The sequence below is a fragment of the Pseudochaenichthys georgianus genome, chromosome 2 (assembly GCF_902827115.2).
Source record: "Pseudochaenichthys georgianus chromosome 2, fPseGeo1.2, whole genome shotgun sequence".
In the NCBI taxonomy this organism is placed as follows: Eukaryota; Metazoa; Chordata; class Actinopteri; order Perciformes; family Channichthyidae; genus Pseudochaenichthys; species Pseudochaenichthys georgianus.
In genome coordinates, this window is record NC_047504.1 from 3,403,671 (window position 1) to 3,416,764 (window position 13,094).

A 13,094-nucleotide genomic window follows, 5' to 3' on the forward strand; every position below is an offset into this window, starting at 1 on the left:
CACACACACACACACACACACACACACACACACACACACACACACACACAGTTACCTGCTAGGACGACTCACAGCCAGGGAATCAATGAAGAGTTCATACATCTTTATATATTGCACAGCTGGAGGGTGCAAATGTCCCGTTTATTCATAAGCCTATGGATTACTGTAGACACTAAGAGCCAGTGAAGGAAGTGAGACAAATATAGAAGGGACTTTCTTCACCTGCAGACCCTTCACTCTCCCACTCTACAGACGTTTCATTTCCCTGAGCCAACATTATAAAAAGAAAGTGGATTTTTGTCCAGCAGCTTCCTATTCCTGTAGTTTTTTCGTCCAAAATAAACTGAGAGAAGATCCAACATATGTATCGTTTAAATGACAAAAAGGAAAATGACATCCCTCTGTTGGATTGGCAAAGGAGGCTGGTGGGATTTTTTTTTTCGCCGCCAGCAAAGCCGCGGTTCCTGGGACGGAAAAAAGTGTGTTGCCCGCGAGTCTTGCCGTTGGCTCTAGGCCCGAGTCCGAGTTGCCGCCATCCGATCCTCCGCCAGCACCCCCGGCCCGTGCAGGTGCCCCAGTGCCGGAGTTGTCGTCATCTAGCCTCCCAACCCATCCAGAGCCTACGCCATCTGACAATGTCACTTTTACACCCGTAAGCCACAAAGAGAAACCGGTCAGCCACAACAAAAATAAGTTTGTCGGGACCTGGAAAATGAAGTTCCCGTGGTTGTGTTATAACAAAAAAAGTGATCAAATGTATTGCACACTGTGTAAGGGAAAAAAAGAACAACGTGTTCACCACTTCAGGGCGAAGACTTTAGAGATGCACGTGAAGGGGGGATCGAGGCACAGCATTTATGAAAAAACAACGTTACGTTACCATTGTCTATTGTGTGTGTAAAGAGACGGTATATAAAAGGAACGGTGCAATTCAATTGAAAAATGGTGTGTGTGTGCATATATACGTAAAGCGATAGTATTTATAAAGCGATAGTGTATATCTCCCCCCGCTCTCGGGGTGGACGCCCTCTCAGCCCTGGTCTGGCGATTAATGAGTAATCCAGCTGTGATGAATGCTGTAACACAAACAGCCTCCCTTTGTCTATGACCTCGTGTAAATATGTGTGTGTGTGTGTGTGTGTGTGTGTGTGTGTGTGTGTGTGTGTGTGTGTGTGTGTGTGTGTGTGTGTTGCAGCTCACCGCTCTGATCTGCGGGTTCATTATCAAACTGAGGAACTGTCTCCGTGACAATGGTTTTCTCCGACAACTCTACACCATCGGCCTGCTCGCTCAGTTTGAGTCCCTGCTCAGCACCTGCGGTACACACACACCCATAAACACACACACACACACACTCATAAACACACACCTTTCACAATAATCAGGTGTTAACGGCGACCCATGTTTGTGTTTTCAGGAGAGGAGTTGGCCATGTTGGAGGACATGAGTGTCGGCATCATGGATCTCCGCAACGTCACCTTCAAGGTAGGATGATGTCTGATGATCACCATGAGGATTTTGAAGCTGCATGGAAATAAAGAAACAATATTTTTGCTAGACTATTCTTCTGTTGTTTTTTGCCGTAGTTTAGCATCCAAGATGTCAACTTGGATGCTTTTGTTACTTCTGTTTTACTTCGCCAAGAATCATTTTTACCAGCGCTGCTATGATGAATCACTTGAGAGCTTGTGGCAACTATTTTAAGAATCAATTTATTCTCCTAAAGTTCCTAACATTTACTGAATTCAGCTTACTTTGCAATTAATGATACGAAACGTTTGGTTTGTATCTCCATGGCTGCATGTTCCCTTCAGGTGACCCAGGCCACCGGCAGCTCCGCCCCCGACATGCTGCCGATCATCACGGGGAACCGGGACGGCTTCAATGTCCGCATCCCTTTGCCGGCGACCATGTTCGACGCGTTGCCGCGGGAGATCCAGAGCGGCATGCTGCTGAGGGTCCAGCCCGTGCACTTCAACGTCGGCATCAACGAGCAGCAGACGCTCGCTGAGAAGTGAGTGAGGAGGCTGACGTTTTGTCATTGAGCAACCTTTAGCAGGATGTTGTGCTTTGAGCCACGAAGGAAACACTTGTTTTCCTTCTGTTGTTCAGGTTTGGAGACACGTCCCTGCAGGAGGTCATCAACATGGAGAGTCTCTCCAGACTGAACTCCTACTACGAGCAGTTCAAAGAAGTGCTGCCTGAGGACTGTAAGTAATAAAGAGTTTCTAAATGCAGGACCTTTACTTGTAATGGAGTACTTTAACATTGTGGTTCTGAAGGAAAGGGTCTGAATAGCACTTCCTGTCAGAGCTAACCGCTATTTGTACAGATACTTTGGTCAATTTTCTCTTCTTTGTTCCTCATTTTTCATGTTCCATCTCCAAACCCCCCTCAGGCCTCCCCAGGTCTCGCTCTCAGACGTGTCTCCCCGAGCTGCTGAGGTTCCTGGGGCAGAACGTCCACGCCAGGAAAAACAAGAACGTCGACATCCTGTGGCAGGCTGCTGAGGTAGAGATCCTGCTTTAAGTACATCAAATATTACTCAAAACGTGTTCAAGAATTGAAAACCTCACACAATATGCTCAATATGGTATTTCTGCCACTTAGGGTCTCTCACTTAAACCTTCGCTCCCTCTCTGCCTCAGATCTGCCGCCGGCTGAACGGCGTGCGTTTCACCAGCTGCAAAAGCGCCAAAGACCGCACGGCCATGTCGGTGACTCTGGAGCAGTGCCTGATCCTGCAGCACGAGCACGGCATGGCACCGCAGGTCTTCACGCAGGCCCTCGACTGCATGCGCAGGTAGGACGCCCTCACAGTGCCTGAATGAAAAAAAACATACAACTGAAAATCATACAAGGGCAAAAAAAAGTATTTTTCTCTAAATATGTATTGAAAGGTCAAAGGAAAAGAAATGTATAAAAATGAAATCCGGACACGTACGATGTTTTGCCCACGTGTGATTTTAAACAAACGCTGCCCGTTTCCTCTGTGAAGCAAACTGATCCAAAGTTGCCGGTTTATCTGAAAGAGGATACTTGAACCTTTCGAAGTTCTCATGGCAGCTTACTTCACCGAACTCTTGTCAAACAGTTAGTTCACTTTCTTTTTGAGACAAAGGTCTGGAGGAAAGAGCTACCGAAGGGATTTCAAAGTGAGAGGATCCTCTTTGGATTGTGAGAGTGCTTCTTGCTCCGTTTGTTCTGTCGTTCTATCGTTGTCTCGTCTGTGAAGTCTCCAACAGGCTGGCAGTGTTTTTATTTATCTGTCATCAGAGCACTTCATCTTCTATCGGCGCCATCTTTTGTTTCCCTTCGTGCCTCCTTCTTTCCTTCCGTTACAATAAGCAGGGTTCGTGCGGGTGCTGGAAATCCTTGAAAATGCGTGACATTTTTTGAGGTGTTTTCAAGGTTTGAAAAGTGCTTGAATTTGGGATAAAGTGCTTGAAATTGTACTTTGTGCTTTACTTCGCTTTTTAGATTAAAAGAAAAATAAAGAAGTCGGAGCACGCTTGATTGCTTCGCTTTTACATAAAACATCTCCAGTGTCTGTGTTACGTGTGACCTGGGCGTTCTGATGAGAGATAGGTGACTGTGTGCCAGGAGGTTGGCTAGCAGAACACCAATACAAGCCATGGCTAAGAGTAGGGTCAAGCCCACGAGTAGCCTCCTGCAAAGTTTGCAACAAATAACGATGCGAGAGTCTGCGCTGACGAGCAACATGAAAGGTACGCCGTAGAAGAGCATTTTAGATTAGGCTAACGTTGCATGTTACGTTTGTTTAAGCTAACGTTAGCTAGCTGAATAGCAAACTCGATTGAGGGATAATAATAATTGCAGGGGACAATCATTTCAGAGGAGCGTTACAGTCGCCACCCTGTGGTCTTCAGAGGATGAAGCACTCACTGTTGTAATTCAACCCAGTCTCACAGCATTTCGTGTTCTAGTCATGAAATATAATCTATTGATTCGACACAGAGCGATTTTGAAAGCAATGTATTTCTACTGGTAGTATGTTTCGTGCCTAAACCAAATGTGACGAAATCGTTAAATGTGACGAAATCAAAGAAAATCAGTCACATTGACCCGAAGACACATTTTCGTTTGTATTACTGGTCTGGGGGAAGCTCCCGAGTGTGTGTGTGTGTGTGTGTGTTTGTGTACCGGGGAAACACTCACAAGAAACACCGGCTGTTGTTATGCTTGCTGTGACGTTACATTAGTCCGTTCTCTGCTTGTAATTATGCCGAAGCTTCAAAGTTGTATTTATCATCTGAATTTGCCGAAACAAGTTTAATATTCTGAAAGCCAATACTTTGTTTATTTGAAAACAGATGAAAATAAACTGTCCCGGACCCTGCCGTGTTCAATCAATCAATCAATGTTTATTTATATAGCCCAATATCACATTTGTCTCAGTGGTCTTCACAGTGTGTACAGAATATCAGTATGACAATACGACACCCTCTGTCCTGAGACCCTCTGTCCTGAGACCCTCTGTCCTGAGACCCTCTGTCCTGAGACCCTCTGTCCTGAGACCCTCTGTCCTTAGACCCTCTGTCCTTAGACCCTCTGTCCTTAGACCCTCTGTCCTTAGACCCTCTGTCCTTAGACCCTCTGTCCTTAGACCCTCTGTCCTGAGACCCTCTGTCCTGAGACCCTCTGTCCTGAGACCCTCTGTCCTGAGACCCTCTGTCCTTAGACCCTCTGTCCTTAGACCCTCTGTCCTTAGACCCTCTGTCCTTAGACCCTCTGTCCTTAGACCCTCTGTCCTTAGACCCTCTGTCCTTAGACCCTCTGTCCTTAGACCCTCTGTCCTTAGACCCTCACATCGTACAAGGAAAGACTTCCGGAGAAAACCCAGTTTAAAGGGAAAAATGGGAGAAACGTGTTGATTACTATATGCCTTACATTCATAATTTCAGCCGGAGGGAGGGGGGGCTGCGCTGGGGAAGAGCAGGGTGCGAGTGAGAGCTGTCATCTTCCCTTTGAGATTTTAGCAATAACAGTTTCATATTCTGAAAGCCAAGACTTTGTTTATTTAAACTCAAACAAAACACCCGAACCCTGAAAAACTAGTTTTTTTTACACAAATCCACGTTTATTTATTTTTTTAATGAGCCGTTGCGACTTTTGACTGATTTCGGGTCACAAATAATAACAAATTAGAAGGAACAAAATATATACAGATTTCAGTATTCTGAGGCTCTGAGCCCCATTTCTTTTCCTCACAGACGGCAAAAAGAAGCCAGACATTATACGATTTAAAATAAAAACAATAATCGTAGCTTGATATTGAGTAAGAACCATAGACTGTATATATAAAGGTAAGAACATGTTGTTATGAACCCCACAGCTTCCTGTCTTCCAAGACCCGACCGGACAAAAAGACGTGCTGCAGGCACGAAACACACTACCAATAGAAATACATTACTCTTAAAATCGTTCTGTGTGACACGAAAGAAAGGGGGAAATCGTGTTGGTGAACACGATTCAATAGATTACATTTATTTCGTGCCGATACATGTAAATGCCGTGAGACTTGGTTGCGTAAATAGACCTTAGCTTGTTAGTATGTTATAAATTATAAACGGAGGATTTGACCGCGGTTGGTATGGTTGATACTTTTAGAAACAGGCTTTTATATAAAATTGAAGTATTATACAAGTAAAACTACATTTTGTTTTAATCCCATGTAATTGTAGAATGAACACAGTCTTCCTTTGAAGATGTATAAGTCAGGAGTTTTGAGTAGTCAACATTACCTACATTGTACACATTTGTAAATATTATTTTCCACTTGTGAGTCTATTTTTATGCAGCTCTGCGTGATTTTGTGGCTACAATTCAGACTAATACGCTACCAGAGGTGAAGTACTCAGATCTTGTACTTGAGTAAAAGTAGAAGTACCAGAGTGTAGGGATACTCTGTTACACTAAAAGTCCCTCAATCAAAATGTTCCTCAAGTAAAAGTATTAGCATCTAAATATAGTGAAAGTAGTGACAGTAAAAGTAGTCGTTGTGCAGATTAGTCCATTTCAGAATAATAGATATGATATGATGATGCCTTACAGATCTACTTTTAATTCTTCGTTTTCTTTTCTTTAATTTTTCATCCTCATGTAGAATGCTATTACGAAACACACATTTGGTTGTTTATAGCATAAAGAACATCTGATTTAATGTGAGGTAGGGAAATAATCATTTTAGTATAAGTATGTGTATATAAATATGTAATTTACAACAGCTGCAGATGCTGGAAAAGTTTGAAAATGCACCTTGAAAATGCTTGAAAAGTGCTTGAATTTGACTTTGGAAAAGGTGCAAGAACCCTGAATAAGGTGGTGTGAAAACATTTACTTTTGCTCTGCACTTCAGCTGAGTCAGTGTTAGACTAATATACTTTAGTTTGTCTAAATATTGCTTGCAGCATGGCCAAATCAGTACAAAAATGTTTTAAAATGAAAATAGATTTTGCATATTTTAAAAGATGATTCAGAAAGGGTGAAAAACACGAGTAAGATTAAAATCTAAAAATAATACAAGATTTTGTTGTATTTACATTTTATAGTGTACAACAGATTTCTTTACTTTTGCAACTGAGAAAAAACATCTTAAAACCACAGATTTCCACAAAATATGTTATTTAAATACCTTTCCAAAAAACATGTTATTTAAATACCTTTCCAAAACATGTTATTTAAATACCTTTCCAAAAAACATGTTATTTAAATACCTTTCCAAAAAACATGTTATTTAAATACCTTTCCAAAAAACATGTTATTTAAATACCTTTCCAAAACATGTTATTTAAATACCTTTCCAAAAAACATGTTATTTAAATACCTTTCCAAAAAACATGTTATTTAAATACCTTTCCAAAACATGTTATTTAAATACCTTTCCAAAAAACATGTTATTTAAATACCTTTCCAAAAAACATGTTATTTAAATACCTTTCCAAAACATTTTAAACAGTTTGTGGTTTCGAAAAAGACATCTACTAAAAAAAAGACAGAAAAGGGAGACTTTAAGGGCACTTAAAAGGAATCTATGTTCCCCAAACGGCTTTATTGAAATGATCCACGAGCAGATTTTAAACTCAAGTGTTTGTATATTTCCGTCTGAAAATGTTTGTGTTCAATGTGACTTTGTGATATTTGAATGTAAAAGAAGATGTGATTATAAAGTGGCACTGTCATTCCAATACTGGCATGGTACGACATCTCTTCACCTGTTCCTCTCCTCACATCTCTCCCTGTCTCCTCCTCTTCTCCTCATCAGCCGGCGAGCATGAAAACAGCTTTTTGATCATTATAACACTTTTATTCATGCTCTTAGGAATGATTTTGAGCTGTGACGCATGTTAGAAAAAGCTTGAAGATATACCCCCCATTATAATAAGTTCACTATGAATAAGTGCATCCTTTAAATACATTTTGAAGTGAAATCTGAACCAGATACTTACTGCATGTTAGCATTTCTCTTAAACAAATAATCCTTCTAAAAGTGTGTTGTATTTCTTATCCGCTTGCAAACACATAAGGCGCTTTCACACCGGAGTACTTTTCCCAGTATAGTTCCGATATAGTTCCGAACATTCGCGTTCACACCAACAACATCTGGAACTAGAATTTAGTTCATGAGAACATTTTCAGAGAGAGAGCAGGTACTTTCGTGGGAGAAAAAGGTTCCCATTTCTGATTGGCTGGGCGGATTGCAAACCACGCCCCGTAAAACTCTGAAAAGTTTTGTGAAGCCGCCATTTTATTTGCTCGCATTAACATTATTAGCATTAGCATTAGCCCAGCGCACCAACGGAGAGAGACTAACTTATGGCAACACAAAATAAAACGTGGAGATGAGGAGGTGTCGGCGTTCTGGCGATTTACTCGGAAGGCTTTAGTAGAAGCTGCTGGAAGCCAGTCCCCAACTCCGGGGACTTCCGGCCGGGGACTTCGGGTGGCAGTATACGCCGTGGAGTTGTTTGCGGCCTGCCAGTAAACCTAAAGCAGCAGCAGCAGAAGAAGAATAAGAAGTGACGTCAGCGGCATCATTTGCCTAACCCTCCCTCAGGGACTTATTCCGAATCCGATGTGAACGCGATCTGCTCTTTAGTTCTGATGAACTAAGTTCCGATAAACTAAGTACGGCAAAGTACTTGGTGTGAAAGCGCCTAAAGTGTATATAGTTCAAACTTCAAAATGTCGCATAATCCTACATTTAAAGGGTGTTTTTCTGCATATTGGTTTTCCAAGTGAAAGCAGCCCATTCCTCTGGACACTTTCCCTTCCTCCTTCCTCACCCCATGTCATAACATATCTGAACATGGTGAGCCATTGCTGTTTTACTTATCTTCTTTCCTTTTTTCTGAAAGACGTGGAAACATCTTTCTTAATTTTCTCTTTTTCTCTTGTTTTCCCCTCTCCCTCTTCGTCATGATTTGGCTCATTTTCTATTCTGGTTTGGTTTGTAATCCATTTCCACCTGTTGATTTGAATGACTTATTAACACTCTTATGTCACACCATCTTTGTCATTGTGATTATTCGCCGGTATCACCTTTTACTTTTCCATTTCTCAACTGTGCATGCATATATACATGCATCTTTATTTGGGCACTTCCCTCCTTCCTTTCGCCATCTTTCATTGTCATGCTTATTTCCTCTCCTTGTTTCCTCTTTTAATTTCCTCCCTCAAACCTGCTTTTCTACTTCCCGCTCTTGCACCACTTTCCCCATCATCCAACCTATTTTTGCCGCTCCACACCTCCTCCCTCCTCCCCCCGTGCCTCAGAATTGGGACGAGGGAGGGGGTGATCCAGAAGAATCTGAGCGGCTTGCTGCCGGTGCGGGACCTCAGGCTGGACCCCAGCCTCCTATACTCGCTGCCCCTGCTGGCCTTCAGCCCCAACCTGATGGTGGTGTGGATCTTTCTCAGTGTGGCCTATTTCCTCGCCAAACTCCGCTGCAGCTGAGCGTAAACACCCTCTCTCTCTCTCTCTCTCTCTCTCTCTCTCTCTCTCTCTCTCTCTCTCTCTCTCTCTCTCTCTCTCTCTCTCTCTCTCTCTCTCTCTGACTGAGGAAGCGTGGAAATAACTCCACACGGACCCCTGAGGGTGTTTCTGAAACTGTGCCACTGTCCTGTGTCCTCACCATACGCAGTGATACTGCCCCAGCCTCACCAAGGACTTCACACCTGATGCCCCATCAGCAACACCACCTCTTTGGTTTTGTTTTGGTTTATGGGCACTTCCTGTTTTGTAGTTCTTCCTTTTGCAAGCTTACAAGGTTAGCTGCATTACCATTCTCCAAAACATCACTTTTTCTGTACGATTTCTATGCGTTTTTACACATTTAACAGCATTTAACGTCTATATTTAGGTGAACAAACAGCTTAATATAATATATACATAATGATATAGACTTATTCAAAGATAATACTAAAAACACAAGGCTGGCTTTTCCATTTCCACTCTGAGGACAATTCTTTAAAAATAGGACAAAATAAATACAGCCAGCTTAGTGCGAACTCAGTCGAAGTGCTAGCTAAAAAACGACTTTATTGTATCAAAACAACATCTTTAACTCTTATCATTTATATTCAAGATTTAAAAAAATAGTCCCAAACAGTTCACGTCTCACATCTGAAGGCTGTATCACCCTCTCAAGGACAGAATGCTTGCCTTGTTCTCCATTCTCTAACAACAAAATATACGCAAAGTGACAGTTTATATATCTGTAGGCCAGAAATGAATTGTGAATATGTATAGTAATATTCAGAGTATGTGTATATAAATCTTGCTTTCAGACATGATATGATAGTAGCTAGCATCATGCCCTTATTTCATTATCTGCTTTTACCATTGTCTTCCATGTGCTTTGGCACCTTACAAGCTAAAGACGAGGGAACAAAAGCTTTTCCTTTGTGCCAAAATGAGTACGCTTACTTTAGCTTATATATGCATACAGTATATATTTCGAGGCAGTATTTGCTTATTTTATTTATTTCAGTCTTCCTGCTTTTTATAACCGTAGAAACGCTTCTACTTGCACTCTCCAGCAGATCTGTTTACATGCCGCTTTACTGTTCTGACGAATGCTATCCAAGCCTTTTATTGGGGTAAAACAAGTCATCAATTCATCCAGTAAGGTGTCTATTTACCCATATGTCAGAATACTGATGAGTGAAGGAGTCAATTGGGATTTCTTCTAAGATTAATAAACATTTGCCATCTTTTCACGCCAATTGAGAAAGTTAACAAATGGTTTTAATGATGAAGCTAATGTATGATATTCAGGGGGTTACCGTGCTGTTCATCCTTTAGAGCATTTATTTATGTGTATCCGTTTACAAGAAACTCAAATTGCAGATATAATTAGTAGCGTATTTTCTTTTTGCACTCGAGCTGTAAGAGAAACAAATGAGGAATGTATCCATGCTTGTGCCAAATGCTTTAAGTCAGGTTTTTAATGAGAGAATTCAGGTTTGTAGGATTTGTGTTGTACGAAGAGTTGAAGATGTGATTTCTTTGTCTCAATGCACTCCACCTAAAGTTAGTCTTTCGGCAAAATGAGAGAAAAATGTCCCGGAAATCCGTCTTGTTTGGAGAATGAATCTGTCATGAACGTACTTTAAATTCCTTTTTTTAGCCCTGCTGACAGTCAGAATGCCAAATATATTTAGTTTACTAACATATCTAAGAAAGAAACAGCAAATTCTCACATTTGACTCACTAAATAATCCGAAATGTTGCGTGACAGCTTAAAATATGACTAACATAATTAATATACTATCAAAATCAGTTGCTGAATAACACTCTCAATCAATCTAATGATGCATGGAATATGTATCCAGCTTTAATATCACCCCCGCTCTCTAGAGCTTCCTAGAGAAAGTGTTAGTGTGATGCTGTCTCTTATATGTTTCAATGTTGTGGAAAAAATATATATTATTATACAGTTAGCGATAAAGCCAAGCTCTTATTTCCCAGCTGCTACAGTTTCAACACCAACACTGTTTAACACTCATATTTCAGATATCATGTGAACATAGAAAATGTAATTTTTTTAGTACAGGTACGATTTTGACTGAAGAAATGGGCTCAAATGGCAATTAAGGGAATAAGAAGGATCAGAAAACGTGTCAAGCACTCTTAACAAAACCCTCTGAAGAAACAAAGAGGGATCGAGTTGCTCTACACATTATGCAAATCAATATCTGCAGCTCGCTCTCATTAACATCGACCCAGTAAGGAAATGGATCAGGACATAAATATCCTCCTGTGGGGGTTCATCTCGTGACCCCTGCTCACTCATCCCTGTCTCTCGAAGGGCTGAGGGTAAAACGTTGAACATGCTTCTTTTTGTATCAATCACTCCGTGTGCTCCAACCTGAAATGATCAACAAGACGTTCTGGAGTACTTTGTTTAACTCTGAGACAGATGTTATATATTGAGCTTATATTTAAACAAATGTAATATATATATATATATATATATATATATATATATATATAAAAGCATCTAATATACAGAGTAATGTATCACTGAGCAGCAGGGATGTGAAGGAACTGGAATTGTTTTATATATGCTTTAAATTAGCTTTAAATTCAATTCCCTATACATCATTGTTTAATAATAACACTAAAGTGCTTACTAAAAAGTATTAACTTAAAAAGACTATATTAACCTTTTTCTTTAATTGTTTTTTAAATTATGATTCCAGATGTGTCAGAATATATTTGTATGGCTGTACATAAATTGTATTTATGTATTGCCTTCAACATTTGCTATATATTGTCCTTATTTCTTGCAGAGATTATATATAAATATGTATATATAAATCTATACGGTGTGATTAATATGCTTCTGCTATGTCACTTTATACCGCAGCTAAATATGTTATATGCAGATTTATATGCTATGTTTATCGTGTATTTAATTACTTCTCAACTTGCACTTTAAACATCTGAACCCTCCTGTCAACAATTCAGCTTATATGGTACTCGTTAATTGTAATAATTAACATGTTATTTGAAGAAAAAAAATGTATTTACTCGTATAATAATGACCAACCAATATGTGTAATTATTTTAAATGGAAGTTATTGTTAGGTTTCCATCAAAATTCAAATTGTAGTCCAAACAAATGTGTATTTTAACTTAAGCTAAGAGATCTCCTTGCTTTTTTTTCGTCTTTCAAAGTTAACTTGTACAGAAGGGTTGAGGAAAGGTTGTTCTGGAATATTTTTTAATTGTTAAGTGAATGTGAAAATGATTCAGACAGATTGAAAAAAGGAATTGCTGTTAAACATGTGGCGGTGCTTCTCCTCCGTCATCAGCTACATGTCAAAAGGCTCTTGCCTTTGTCTCCATGTTGCTCTACATGTACCACAACACCAACAAACCCTGCAGTCAGTGTGTCCCTGAATGCCACACTCCTGCTGTAATAAACCGTTTCTGCGTGAACCTGCAGAATATAACCACTCTGAGGATATCTTGTGATCTTTAAATTGATTTATTTATACATGACCTAACAATATGTTTCCTTAACCTTCTTTAACTCTGCTTTTTCTTATCTCTTCTATGTTTGTCTCTGTGTGTGAATGGTGTTTGTTCACTTTGAAGCACTTTTGTTACTTAATGAAATACTTCACCACCAAAATAATCATTATTAGTATATATATTTATAATATGTATTACTCCCACCTCGTCATCCTGAATCTGAACGGTTATTATGAATGAACGTAAATGGGTGTCACTTTTACAAAAGCAACATTTCGTAAAGACATCCCTTTTTCTTTCATGAACAAAGTGCATTTATTTGAGAGATTCGAGCATACAAATAAATGAGACTTGGATTATATTTCAGGATTTATAAATGGATATATATTTAATTTTTTAACAAAGTTTAACTTCAATTCATTTAGACTGTCCCCCCTTTTTTTAATTATTCTTCTTTCACCCTGGCATGCCAGACAAACATCTTCAGTAATTGAATGTAATTGTGTGAGGAACTGACATACAAGCGGCCATTTTATGGGTGAACTATTCCTTTTATCTAGACACTCATTGATTGTTGATAATCAGCGAA

The 13,094-nt window shown here is 39.9% G+C and overlaps 1 protein-coding gene across 6 annotated transcripts in view; it reads left to right on the forward strand.

The window, feature by feature from the left end:
* Nucleotides 1-13,094, forward strand: part of LOC117457882 (inositol polyphosphate-4-phosphatase type I A-like) — a 31,696-nt gene that overhangs the window by 17,259 nt on the left and 1,343 nt on the right. For 5 of the 6 annotated variants that reach the window (XM_034098140.1, XM_034098163.1, XM_034098169.1 and 2 more), the window contains 6 exons: nt 1,196-1,319; nt 1,418-1,485; nt 1,815-2,014; nt 2,113-2,210; nt 2,399-2,511; nt 2,649-2,803. In XM_034098140.1, the coding sequence (XP_033954031.1) occupies nt 1,196-1,319; nt 1,418-1,485; nt 1,815-2,014; nt 2,113-2,210; nt 2,399-2,511; nt 2,649-2,803 (758 nt within the window). Of the gene's footprint in view, nt 1-1,195; nt 1,320-1,417; nt 1,486-1,814; nt 2,015-2,112; nt 2,211-2,398; nt 2,512-2,648; nt 2,804-8,796; nt 9,008-13,094 lie in introns of those variants that run through there. The other variant, XM_034098175.2, reaches the window with a different exon arrangement.